At 36.8% G+C, this 14758-nt stretch overlaps 1 protein-coding gene across 2 annotated transcripts in view; it reads left to right on the top strand.

Annotated features, from left to right (window-relative positions):
- Window positions 1–14758, top strand: part of GPC5 (glypican 5) — a 1608220-nt gene that overhangs the window by 532075 nt on the left and 1061387 nt on the right. For both annotated transcript variants that reach the window (XM_018056453.1, XM_018056455.1), the window contains exon 6: window positions 8723–8843. In XM_018056453.1, coding sequence (XP_017911942.1) covers window positions 8723–8843 — 121 coding nt within the window. The remainder of the gene's footprint in view (window positions 1–8722; window positions 8844–14758) is intronic.

Genomic DNA, 14758 nt, shown 5'->3' with positions numbered 1-14758 from the left:
CAAGATTGCTTGGAGAAATATCAGTAACCTCAGAAAGTTATATGTAGTGATCTGCTAAAAATTCTTTGTCGGTTGCTATACAAAGCATGACATTACCTTATTAGAATAATGTTGATCAGTGTTTTCCATAAGATATCACAAAAGGTGATGTCCTCTAGGGACTTAGTTATAAATAATCATAAAGGGCATAATGATGCCTCTATCAATTCAGTTTATTTCAACTTTGTTATTTGAAGTCAGAAACAGATTTCAAATTTAGACATTATTTATCTATAATTATGAAGCAAAATAAATGGTAGAGATTAACTTAAAAATAGTTAGTGACTCAACAATTGAAGTGAGACAGTGGAATCAAAAAAGGTTGAATTACTTGGAATTGATTCTACAGATGTCTTCATTCTCTAAATCCCCTGTAAGCCTCTTACCTATCATGAAAGGTTATTCTCTTACCCTGGCACGTAAAATAAATCATATGACTCCTATCTGCTCTGAGAGTTTAAAGATTAAGACAAGACCTTCACTGTCAAGGAGAAGGGCTGTATAGAAACTGCATGTGCACAAAACGACATTCAGCAGCAGCATCGTGTCACCCAGTTATTTGAGAAAAAGTTGCAAAAAACAGATCACTAGTACTTATTTCACATTTGCTATCAGTACCAAGAAGGGAGGCCCAGAAGTGTTCTAAAAGAAAAACTGATTCTTGAAGAAGAGATTCACTGAAGAATACCTACAATGTGCTTCCTGGACCTTTAAACCAGAAATAGCAGTGAATCTACCAGAGTAAAAGACACCTCCTAAAATCAAAACGCTGGAAATGGAATGAATTTTAGCATATAACTACCTAACCAAGACATTTGAATGTAGAGTTCCAAAGAATAGCAGGGAGAGATAAGAAAGCCTTCCTCAGTGATCAATGCAAAGATATAGAGGAAAACAATAGAATGGGAAAGACTAGAGATCTCTTCAAGAAAATTAGAGATACCAAGGGAACATTTCATGCAAATATGGGCTCAATAAAGGACAGAAATGCTAGAGGGCTAACAGAAGCAGGAGATATTAAGAAGAGGTAGCAAGAATACACAGAAGAACTGTACAAAAAAGAGCTTCATGGCCCAGATAATCACAATGCTGTGATCACTCACCTAGAGCCAGACATCCTGGAATGTGAAGTCAAGTGGGCCTTAGAAAGCATCGCTATGATCAAAGCTAGTGGAGGTGATGGAATTCCAGTTGAGCTATTTGAAATCCCGAAAGATGATGCTATGAAAGTGCTGCACTCAATATGCCAGCAAATTAGGAAAACTCAGCAGTGGCCACAGGGCTGGAAAAGGTCAGTTTTCATTCCAATCCCAAAGAAAGGCAATGCCCAAGAATGCTCAAACTATCGCACAATTGCACTCATCTCACATGCTAGTAATATAATGCTCAAAATTCTCCAAGCCAGGCTTCAGCAATATGTGAACCATGAACTTCCAGATGTTCAGAACAGCTGGTTTTAGAAAAGGGAGAGGAACCAGAGATCAAATTGCCAACATCCACTGGATCATCAAAAAAGCAAGAGAGTTCCAGAAAAACATCTATTTCTGCTTTGTTGACTATTTCAAAGCCTTTGACTGTGCGGATCACAATAAACTGTGGAAAATTCTGAGAGAGATGGGAATACAGACCACCTGACCTGCCTCTTGAGAAACCTGTATGCAGGTCAGGAAGCAACAGTTAGAACTGGACATGGAACAACAGACTGTTTCCAAATAGGAAAAGGAGTACGTCAAGGCTGTATATTGTCACCCTGCTTATTTAACTTCTATGCAGAGTACATCATGAGAAACGCTGGGCTAGTGGAAGCACAAGCTGGAATCAGGATTGCCGGGAGAAATATCAATAACCTCAGATATGCAGATGACACCACCCTTATGGCAGAAAGTGAAGAAGAACTAAAGAGCCTCTTGATGAGAGTGAAAGAGGAGAGTGAAAAAGTTGGCTTAAAGCTCAACATTCAGAAAACGAAGACCATGGCATCTGGTTCCATCACTTCATGGCAGGGGAAACAGTGGAAACAGTGTCAGACTTCATTTTTTCGGGCTCCAGAATCATTGCAGATGGTGACTGCAGCCATGAAATTAAAAGACGCTTACTCTTTGGAAGGAAAGTTATGACCAACCTAGATAGCATATTGAAAAGCAGACACATTACTTTGCCAACAAAGGTCTGACTAGTCAAGGCTATGGTTTTTTCAGTAGTCATGTATGGATGTGAGAGTTGGACTGTGAAGAAGGCTGAGCGCCAAAGAATTGATGCTTTTGAATTGTGGTGTTGGAGAAGACTCTTGAGAGTCCCTTGGACTGCAAGGATATCCAACCAGTCCTTCCTAAAGGAAATCAGTCCTGAATATTCATTGGAAGGATGGATGTTGAAGCTGAAACTCCAATATTTTGGCTACCTGATGCAAAAAGCTGACTCATTTGAAAAGACCCTGATGCTGGGAAAGATTGAAGGCAGGAAGAGGGACAACATAGGATGAAATGGTTGGATGGCATCACTGACTCAATCACATGGGTTTGGGTGGACTCCAGGAGTTGATGATGGACAGGGATGCCTAGCATGCTGCATTCCATGGGGTCTCAAAGAGTCAGACACGACTGAGCAACTGAATGGAAGTGAACTCAACTCAACTGAACCAAGACAGACACAAAAGCAATAAACAAAGCATTTCTTGATACTACTGCTACTGTTACTGTCTACCACCACCACCAAAAACATGGTTCCCATTCTTGGTCTTAAACCTCTAACAAAGATGGCAATAATGGTAAAAAGAGAAACCCCCTGATCAGGTGTTTTCCTCATCTCTTGTCAGTGATTGTATTTTTGTATCTTGTCCCTGTGAAGTTGGAAAAAGATTCTATGTTGGACCACTTTAAATAGTTTGCAAAGAATTACAAGGTCAGATTTTATATATTTTCCACCTGAAATGGTGGAAGTACACATGAAAAGTATGATAGTTTTTATGTGAATCTGAAACAAATTATATTGTACTCTCAATAAAATGAAATTAATGTCATGGGGCATGTCATGTTTCAAGTGAGAAATGTTAGTAAAGTGAGGAGAAATGACTTCCTAATGACACACTGCATGTAGATATATCTGTTGTTGTTCCCTGGCTAAGTCAAGTTCGGCTCTTTGTGACCCCATGGACTGCAGCATGCCAGGCTTCACTGTCCTGGATGTAGGTGCGTTAGCGCTTCCTTATAATATTTCACCTGTTGAATAGAAAGAGAACTGGAATCTTGTTCATCAACATTTTAAAACATTTTTATAGAATGTAAATGTATCTGTACTTGCCTTTTTTCCATGTTAGTGAGAAACCAATCCTACTTGTGGAGTGAGCATTATTAAACTGCTGCCATACATTCCCAGACCTGCTCCAAAGAAATAGGCACAAATGGTGGGTCTATTACTTCCTTCGCAAAATACTTGCCTCGTTTTTGTGTGTATTTTATTCCCTCCATTTCACTAAAATGTGAGTAATTTTTCAAGTCAAGAAGCCTCTGTAGGGAGCCTTGAAATGTTTTATCCATTACTTGTAAAATTAGGAACAAAAAAGAGTGATTAATGATTTGTTACAAACTCAAATAAGAAGTCTTTGTTGGAAAAACTTTGATTTGATTTAGTAACTATTTTTTGCATGCAAATTAAAGTTCGCAGGGAGTTTTTATGTTGAACTAGCAGCCTAAATTAGTCATTTAGTGATGACAAAACCATTTAGCCCATGTGAAGAAATGCCTATGTTGATCTTTTGTTTATACATTGTTCAATGCAAATTTGTCAGTTGTATACATATTAGGAAAAAGAGCACAAGAAGTTTTCAGCGTAAATGTTTTGTTTAGGTTGAAAATACATGCATAAAGTGTAGCCAACATAACCAAATAATAGTTGTGTCTGACTCTTTGCAACCTCATGGACTGTAGCCTGCCATGATCCTCTGTCCATGTTCCATGGGATTTCCCAGGCAGGACTACTGGTGTGGGTTGCAGTGCCCTCCTCCACAGGATATACTTGGCACAGGGACTGAACACATCTCCTGTGTCTCTTACATTGGCAGGTAGGTTCTTTACCACCAGTGCCATCTGAGAAGCCCTGTGCATTTCATGTCTTTTTTTTTTCTTTTTAATATACAAAATGAGCTCTCTTGTTTAATTAGGATCCAAATCAAGAAACACATTGCTCGAACCCCAGTAACCCCTTCAACCTGTTGTGCACTATCTCTTAGAGTAACACTTATGGTGATTTGGAATATCATTGATTAATTTTTAAACTTTTAATGAATGGAATCATAGAGTATATTCCATATATTGCTTCTTTCATTTCATATTTAGCTTATAAAATTTGGAGTATAGTTGTAACTCATTCTCACTGCTCTGTATCAATAGTATGCTATTTTATAAATATTCAACCATTTATTTGCTCATGCAATGTTTATGAATATTTGGGTTGTGTCCAATTGGGGGCTATTCTGCATAGTACTTCTCTGAACATTGTTATACCTTTCTGGTTAAGTATATACCCAGATACATGTCAGATAGTGGTTTATATCAGGTTAAGCTCCCATCCTCAAAGAGAGAGGGTTCTAATTGATCTCCCCCCCCACCCCCCGCCCCATCCATGCCAATGCTTAGTGTCATCTCTTTTCATGTAAATCATTCTGGTGTGTACATATTACTACTGCATTGTTGTTCTTCTTAGCCTTAATAGATAGAAAAGAATGCCTAATTTTATTCATGCATGCTTAACTTGAAGTATATTAAATGCCCTTCTTTTCAGTACTTTTGTCTTGTTTACATAATACATAATAATAGTGATCCCGAACTATTCAATAATATACTAGCTTGAAAAAAGATTCTTGATTAATTGTAATTCTGATAAGTTTAATCTAGGTTACTAACTATGAAAATTAAAAATAAAAATAATAAAGTCTTTACACTAATGTGAAACCTCATATTTAATGTTAAAAGAAAGTTTAATGACTTACAAATAAAGCAAGATGTGAATCAAAGAAGTGTTTATTTAAAATTAAGAGAGAAGTCTCAATTTCCATTATGACAATATGTCTGTATTTCAAGAGAAACATAGCAATATCTTAAGGCAACCTTGTAGTCTTTTAGTTTGTTCTCACCCTGACAGCAACTGTTACTTCAACTCTTTACAGTAATAAGCAGCTGTTCTTTGAAGAGACTTCTGAAGAAAATAATATTTTCTCTTTTAATTATAAGCAGTTAAGCCTTTGAAAGGCTGTAGTTAACAGTAAAAAATCAAAATAAAACAACTAAAAAAAATACTTCGCACCAAGCTGATTATATCGCTAATTTGTATTAGTTGGTTTCAGGAGTTTACATTCATAATTATTGAGTAATTGTATTTAGAGCTCACATCTTTGGGTTCATATCCTTGCTATATACTTAACCAACAGTGCTGTTTTGGGCAAGTTGCTTAACCTATTCATATCTTAGATTCCCCAATCTATAGCATGGGGATAATTATAGTACAAATATTATATGGTGTATTCGTCTAGGTCCTCCAAGAAACAGATACCAAAGGAGGACTAAACACAAGAGGGATTTTATTAGGGAAATGCCTTTGAGAGAAATTGGAGAGGAATCTGAGTAAGGCTGAAAGAGCTGTTGGCCACGAAGCAAGTGTGACCTAGAGTGAAAGAGAGACAAAAGGAAGGTTGAGTGGAAGCTTTCTGGCATGATGTGCAGGCTAAGAAATGGTCAGCAAGGGCTCAGGGAATCCTGAGCCAACACAGGCCATCAAGGGAATCCCGTGTCTTCCAGCAATGGGTTTGTATTAGGACCTCTGCTGCACTCAGTCATTGGTTGGAGAAGAGAAAAAAATAGATTTTAGAGCAAAGTAGCAGGTAGCCTAGTCAATGATACTTCCTATACTTTGAGGTTTATGAGGCACGATCTCATGGCTACAATAAATGATTATCATGGAGATAAACTGACAGACTCCAAAGGAAGTCATTAAGACAATGCCTGGAATCATAGATGTGCATTGATTTTGTTATTTATTCATTTTATTCAACATGATTATTAATAAATGAAACACTAATGAAAGACCCACATGCACAATCAGTTTGAAATATTTGAAAGGAAAATATAACAGTGCTACCAAGACATGAAGATGGCTCAGACGGTAAAGCGTCTACCTGCCATGCAGGAGACCCAAGTTCGATCCCTGGGTCGGGGAGATCCCCTAGAGAAGGAAATGGCAACCCACTCCAGTACTGTTGCCTGGAAAATTCCGTGGACTGAGGAGCATGATAGTCTACAGTCCATGGGGTCGCAAATACTTGGACACGACTGAGCGACTTCACTTTCACTTTATGGTTTACTTGATTCTTCCTAACTAAAGAGCATTACCATTAGTAGATATTAATAACATATGCATAATTGTTTTCCCTCTACTATTTGTTATTGGATATTGCCAAGTTCCTAATTTATACTGAATTACCTAACTGTAAACCTATTTCTGCATAAAGAAATGGATTCAAGGTTGTTTTAAAAATAAAAAGATTTATTAATAGTTTTATTCTTGTCATATCCAATTGATGTTATCCATATCAAAGAATTCCATCATTTATTATCATAGGAAGGACCAGATTTGTGATTATTTTTGAAAATTGATCATTGAGTTTGCATTATCTTGCAAATAACTGAGTATTCTTTGAAACTCCTTTTATTTGGCCATATTCTCAACAGTGGAACCTACTTTTATCTTTTCAAAGACTTTCCATTGCTGTAGAAAATTCAGAGGGTGCACATGGATAATTGTGACACTCTATTCAAATATAGAGAAAGCCCATTACTTTACAAATATGTGAAAATGCTTCCTGAAAAGTCTCTGAGGCCACTTTATTATGATACTTTAATGTAAGCAGACATATTACTCAGAGGAAAGTCTTAAGCATAGAGGGGGTGGAATCTTCAGGGCATGTCCCCCACATCATACCGTCTCCCATTTTTTCTCTCCCTTTGTAAATAAAAGCCTAGATATTCTTCTCTTTCCATTTCCCCTGCTGGGAGGTCATTTTTTGCCCTGGAGTTCACCTTAACTGCATCATCTGAGACCTATCTTTTTCCCTAATACTCCAAGGACTAACTCAAGATATAATTTCTCCTTTAGTTTTTCCCTGAGTGTCTTGGTCCAAATGTCTTTCTCCATACGTTCAATGTTTTCTACTTGTGTTATCCTTACCTCTCGCCAGGCATGTACTTGTCCTTCTAACTAATCCTGTGACATACTGAACATCGCTTTCATTCTTAGTGCTGTGCTTTAGCTGTTTACTTGTCTTTATGCTACACCACACTGTCAGGAAAATGAGGATAAGTTATATTATTGGAATTTGAATTAAAACTTTTAAAAATAATAAAATGTAATGAATGAATGCATGAATGAACAAGTTAATTAATATATTATATTCCCAGGTATACAATGAACACTGTGAGAAGACAAATTGAGTCTTATACCTTCTTATAATCCTAGTCATGTAGCAAAGGACTGGAATATAGGAAGGGACACTTAGATTAAATATTTGCATGAATAATAAGTTGACATTATATTTCAACTATATGTATATATATATAAATATATATACACACACATACACAAATATACACATATATATGCTGAAGCTGAAGCACCAATATTTTGGCCACCTGTTGCAATGAGCCAACTCACAGGAAAATACCCTGATGCTGGGAAAGATTGAGGGCAGAAGAAGGGGGCGACAGAGGATAAGATGGTTGGATGGCATCACTGACTCAATGGACATGAGTTTGAGCAAACTCCGGGAGACAGTGAAGGACAGGGAAGCCTGGAGTGCTATAGTCCATGGAGTTGCAAAGAGTCAGATATTACTTAGCAACTGAACAACAACAATATAAATGTGTGTGTGTGTGTGTGTGTGTGTATGTATGTGTGTGTGTGCATGCTAGGTCACTTAAGTCATGTTGATTCTGTGCGACCCTATGGACTGTAGCCTTCTAGGCTTCTCTGTCCATGGGATTCTCCAGGCAAGAATACTGGAGTGGGTTGCCATGCCCTCCTCCAGGGGACCTTCCTGACCCTTCAGGGGATCAAACCCATATCTCTTATGTCTCCTGAATTGGCATGAGGGTTTTCTACTACTAACACCACCTGGGAAGCCCATGTGTATGTATGTAGGTATATATATGAATATATATATATATATTTATATATATATATCTCTCTCTCTCACACACACACACACACATGCACACATATATATATATTTTGTAGTCCAATATGTAAAATAACTTGAGATTCATCTAAATGCTGTATAAAATGAAATAAAGTGCCCAGATAATATGGATTCAGAATATGTATAATTCAGCAAGAAATTGTAAAAGATTAGGATGTCTATTAACTTTTTCTAGCATATTGGTAAGTAGCATTAAAAACCCAGTTTTTGGTTGGGTCTTTTGAGAGGATAACAATAAAATAGTCTCTATTTGCATGCTAAGTTTTTACCAGGAAAATAAACATTGCAGCTGTGCCAGGTTTAATTCCAAGAAAAAATACATTATTATACATTCTTAAAGGAGTAAAATTCTGAACTCAAATCTGTTCAAAAATATGTGGCAGAGAATACTGTGACCACATTATTAAGTCACGTGTCTTTCACTTTTCACTTTGTTAGCTATACTCAGCGTGTCGTTGGAAATGGAATCAAAGCCCAATCTGGAAATCCCGAAGTCAAAGTCAAAGGAACCGATCCTGTGATAAATCAGATTATTGATAAACTGAGGCATGTTATTCAGGTAAGTGCTGATGTTCTATGTATTTTTATTCTGAATGATACAGAATGAGCGATGGATGTGATCAATCTGTAAATCCTATGTGATAATCCTATCTGAAGTTTAACATTGGAAGAAATTATTTGTATCTAGAGTTTTGGAAATACTTGGCTGAGTGATTTTCATATGTAGTGTGCAGCAGTATTTTAACAGATAGTTATGTATCTGTAGAAAGAGAACTTAGCTTCAGGATTTCAATAAATAATGAGACTCTCAGGATAAGCTTCATCCCTAACAAATATGGTAGAAAAAAGATGGGAAATCCTGTTGTAGGTAATAAGAATGGAGCTGCTGTATAAAAATGAGTACACAGATTAAAGAAGACATATTCACAAAGAAATAAATAGATTCTAAAAATATAGGGTTTATTAAAAGTTCTTCACAGGAGGTTTTACTGATATGTTGCCCATTTGGCATAACATTTGCTCCTTCTTGATTCATAACTTTCAAAACCATATCATTTCAAAGTGGCAGCAGGAAATAATTCCACTTTTTTTTTTAGCCCTCATGTTAAATTGAGTCCCATTCTTTCATCTTTATATTAGTATGCAGATCTCCAATTATTCATGCTTAAGTTTCCTTCTAGAGTTATGAGATATCAAATAAAATGCTACCTTTGAGATCTGTCTTTTTAAAGTCTATACTAGGATGATATGATTGAAGTTTAGATTTTTACAGAAGATAGCAGAAAGTAATATTTTGTACAGGTTTTGCTACAATAGCCACCTTTAATGTCTTAGAACATGTTCCCTCCTGAAAAGATCAGGAGAAATTTTGTTTTTGCCGGACTTCTGACTGCTGGTCATATGTGAGCGTCCTGGCCGGGGGAGTTGTAATATCCAGTGCAGTTAACAGGATCCACCACAGGATCAGGTTTGAAAAGGTTCGGAAAATCATCTTCTGGAAGTGAGAATTTATTAATTTGGGGCTAAGTATGGAACAATGGAGGGAGTAGAAATAGGAACATATTTCAGAATCTAATCTGTAGATTTAGGTGGTCACTCATTTGTGCTTGGTAGTTCATTTTTAAAAAATCATTATAGATATTAAATGAATTTATTAATAGTACTATAAAAATGCCATCTCTCATCATAGGGATAAACAATTATTCCTCTTGTCCTTTTTTACATATCTAAGTATATGTTTAGCAAAATTTTTCTTAATATATTAGCCCTCAAACACCTTTCTTCTTGGTCTACCATTTTCCACACTGTAATCTCTGCACTTAGAGTCATTAAACAAGTAGGTAGGGATTTTCCTTTGAAAAAAACCACTTTGTAAATGTCTTAATCAATTTATACCAAGTATTTAATGAATATTTACTGAGTTCCCACCATAGACCTGGTTCCACACAAGGCATTGAGGTACATGAGCAAACAAAGCAGACACAACCCTGCTCTTGTCAGGTTTATATTCTGAGAAAAAAATAAAATGCAGTGTCTGTAACTAAAAATAGAGACAAATCAAGAAAACAGAGCAGGATGAGGTCAGAAAGGCACTTGAGAGAGAGCTAGTGGAGGCCTCTCCGGGGGTGGGGAGGATACTGCTGGGTTGAAACTGAGTGGCAAGGAGTCACTGAAAAGGAAGAAGAAATCAAAAGAAAATTTGGGAGAACTGCATTTGACACAGAGGAACTAATACATTCAGGGACTTGTGGCAGGAGTAGGTTAATTGTATTCAGAGGACAAACAGAGAACCATGTCACTGAAGCAAAACAAGTACAGGGGAAAAAAGAACATGAATTAAATTAAGGGGAATCTGATAGGCTTTGGTAGGGCATTTCAGATTTCTTCTAAGTAGGAAAGGAAACCATTTAAAGGCTTTAGGCAAAAGATGGTGCAATTTATGTTTTATAAAGATAATTTTGGCTTTACAATGGAAAAATTGACCCTGAGGAGCAAGAATAGAAAAAGAAAGGAACATAGGCAGAAAATCATGGTGATTGGGACTAGAATAAAAAGAGTGAATAATATGAGAAATGGATGGATTTGGATGAATTTATGGTGAGTGGAATTATCAGGAATTGTTGATGAATTGGAAATTGGAGCAACGGAAAGAGAGTATAACGATGATAAGTAAGTTTGGTGAGGTAATAATATCATTCAGTGAAAAAAAGGAATTCTTGAAGTGGAGGAGGTCTGAGGTTTGGTTATTGGGTTTGGTTGGTCATGAATGGTTCTCTTAAATTTGAGATGCCTGTTAGACTTTCCAGAGGTGTACCCAGGGTTCTTTGATGTTCCCAGGACTGAAAGTGCACATTTGGGAACGTCACTATACAGATACTGTTTAAGTCATGAGACTGTATGAGGTTGCTATTTTCCTGTTAGAATTTACACCGAAACCATTAGAGGAGAATATAAAACAGCAGAATGCTATGAAAAATGTATACTGTGAAAATCTTCAAATGGAGAAATCATTTATTTAAATGTATGTGGTGCCTTGTAGATACTTAGAGAGTTGATCTTAGACAGACAAGGTATCTAGTAATATTAACTTTTTGTGGTTCAGCTGGTAAAGAATCTGTCTGCAGTCTTGCCCACAGTAGTAGATATAATGGTCATCTGAGTTAAATTCACCCATTCCAGAGACTCCTAATATTCTGAAGACTCCTAATAAGAGGAATATCTGCTAGATATAAATCTTTTCACAACTTTTTTCTTTTGCGATTAATTTCTGGGTATTTTAACCAAGAGTCCTTTCATTAATAATTTTAGGTACTTTGATAAATCTTGCTAAATTTTTCTCCGTGAAAATTATAGGAATTTATATGTGAAGCAAAGTGTATGTGTCAGCTTCCCCTACATATTGAGGGTATATGTGAGATCCTGGCAGCGACCATACATCAGTTTTAGGAAATAGTATGGTGCTCTAGGGACCAAAGTAGCAGCATTTTAGAAATGTTACCCTGAGTTCATCACCTGAGAGTACTCTAAGAATGGCCAAAATGAATATTTTTAATTAGAAAATAGCTTATAAAATTTTCCAAGTTTTCCTAGAGAAAGGTGGTAGCAAAAACAGACTTAATGTTATTTAATTGATTAGAATAAGCCCTATGTTTAATTCCTGCCAAGAAAAAAAATTGAAAGAAAATTCAATATAAATGAATAGTCTGAGTTATAGCTTGGTCCTCAGGGACTATCTCAAGCCCTTCAAAGTCCACTCAGTGCCTCTGAAGATTCTTCTGAATTGGAAACAAGACCTTGGAGACAAGAAGGTAGTCAATCCCAGTTTTCCTTCATCTGTGATTCTGGCATCTTTCACTAGACAAGCCACCATACAAACCCCCAGAGGGAATATCTGACAGTTACCTACATTCCACAGTCACTATGTAAAGTGGGCATTGCTTTCACTTTTGAAAACTACCTGCAATAAATATAATTTAGCCATTAACCTTCCAGTGAGGAATTGTCTAAAGGTAGGAATTATAAAAGATTAACATAAACTTTCTTCAGATACTTGCAGCAGCTTAAACTGCCTTTTGATAATAGTTTGGAAGGGCTTCCCAGGTGGCCCTAGTGGTAAAGAATCCTCCTGCCAATGCTGGAGACATGGAGATGCAGTTTTGATCCCTGGTTTGGGAAGATCCCCTGGAGAAGGAATTGGCAACTCACTCCAGTGTTCTTGCCTGGGAAGATCCCATGGACAGAGGAGCCTGGCAGGCTACAGTCCATGGGGTCACAAAGAGTCAGGCACAACCGAGGACATGAACACAATAGATTGGAAATCGCACTTGATTCCTCTTAGAACATCTGAGAGAATAAATACATGAATGTTTTAATTCAGACTTTTTCTTGAAGGCAATGGCACCCCACTCCAGTACTGTTGCCTGGAAAATTCCATGGACGGAGAAGCCTGGTAGGCTGCAGTCCATGGGGTCGCGAAGAGTCGGAAACGACTGAGCGACTTCCCTTTCACTTTTCACTTTCATGCATTGGAGAAGGACATGGAAACCCACTCCATTGTTCTTGTCTGGAGAATCCCAGGGACGGGGGAATCTGGTGGGCCGCCATCTATGGGGTCGCACAGAGTCGGACACGACTGAAGCGACTTAGCAGCAGCAGCAAGCTTATTCTGAAACTTCTTGTTCATATTGACTACGTTTAGGAAAAGTTGTCAGCAAAAAAGTCATAGCTCTGCAGCAATTTATCTATAAGCATTAAATAACATCAATTATTTTTCAAAGAAAATGATGTCAATGGTTAAAATCCTAACTGCTAAGCACTGTTAGTTGTGAACGATAACGACCCATTCCTTAGAAGCCACTTTACCTGCTTTCAATATGAAACATAAAAAGTAATATCATAGTAATTTTCTATAAATCTTTTATTGCAAAACCAATGTTACAGTGTTGCTAAAAGTAGTAGGTTTAAGTAATATTTTATTTCTTTGAACAATTCCAATACATATAAGTTACTATTGGTTTCTATTAAATATTCATTTTTATAGAGAGACTATAACTTCTTTAGAAAACTGTCTTCCTGTACAAAATAAATTTGATTTTTAAATGTGAGAAAAGCAATGATTGATCATAACCATTTGTTTAAAGTTACAAAATATGTAGATATTTTATAATATATATTTCAGTAATCATGACCTGCTGGGTTCAAGCAGAGATGAGAGACTTTTATGCGGGAAAAGACTGCTAAATTGCCTCTTTGCTTTTATTTCAAATTTTTTCCTAGGATACCAGTATGATAAATAGTAACTTTAGAGCTATGATAGGCTATGATGAAATTCTAATTGAGATCTCAATGGATAAGGTTAGCATTTATAAATACAAAAAAATAATGACACAGGATTTAAAAAATATATTAGTGTCTCAAAATTTCTGAATCCTGAAAACTGTCTAAACTTTTTTCATTAAATCACCTACTATAAGAGGCTTTTAGGAAACCTTTTCCTGTTAATAACTTCAGTTCAGTTCAGTTCAGTTCAGTTGCTCAGTTGTGTCCGACTCTTTGCGACCCCATGAATTGCAGCACGCCAGGCCTCCCTGTCCATCACCAACTCCCGGAGTTCACTCAGATTCATGTCCATCAAGTCCGTGATGCCATCCAGCCATCTCATCCTCTGTCGTCTCCTTCTCCTCCTGCCCCCAATCCCTCCCAGCATTAAGTCTTTTCCAATGAGTCAACTCTTCGCATGAGGTGGCCAAAGTACTGGAGTTTCAGCTTTAGCATCATTCCTTCCAAAGAAATCCCAGGGTTGATCTCCTTCAGAATGGACTGGTTGGATCTCCTTATCACTGCTACAAAGAGCCAGTTGGTCAGTTTCTAATTAGAAACTATTTGACCACAAAGTGTCAGCTGACTGTGAACTTCTTTCATTTGTACCAACTTCCTTCCTTGCTCAGAAAATCACTGCAGCACCCTGACTTCTTCCTCCTGATCTCTGCTACACACCAATGTCATGTCCCCAGGCTCACTGTATTAATATTCCAGAAAGATAGTCACTTCTTGATTTTGTATTAGCAATGCAGTAGTGACCAAAGCCCATTTAACTTTTGGTTCAGCAGAAAACATTTGAAATGCACTGAATAATTTGAATGGTTATCTAATTTAGCAATTTGTTTGGTCTGAGAAAGTCAATGGAAGGTTGCTTTCTAAAGTGTTTAGTATAATGCACTCACTTCACTATTGGCCATTTCATTAAAAAAAATCAATTGTCAGCATAAAACCAACCTTTTCAATTAGTGTAAAATCAACTAGAAATGCAAGTTTAAAATATCTTTTTGAAAGTAATGTGATTTGGATTGGCCATTTGTAATTTATATATTATCATTTAAAGAGTATGTAGCTGTTTTGTGTTGGTAAAATTTTGACTCTGTATTTACTCTGATGCTGGTACATCATCATTACCTAGTAAGATTTAAGCCATTT

The sequence above is a fragment of the Capra hircus genome, chromosome 12, assembly GCF_001704415.2.
Source record: "Capra hircus breed San Clemente chromosome 12, ASM170441v1, whole genome shotgun sequence".
Classification (NCBI taxonomy): domain Eukaryota; kingdom Metazoa; phylum Chordata; class Mammalia; order Artiodactyla; family Bovidae; genus Capra; species Capra hircus.
This window is presented reverse-complemented; position numbering and strand designations above follow the sequence as displayed.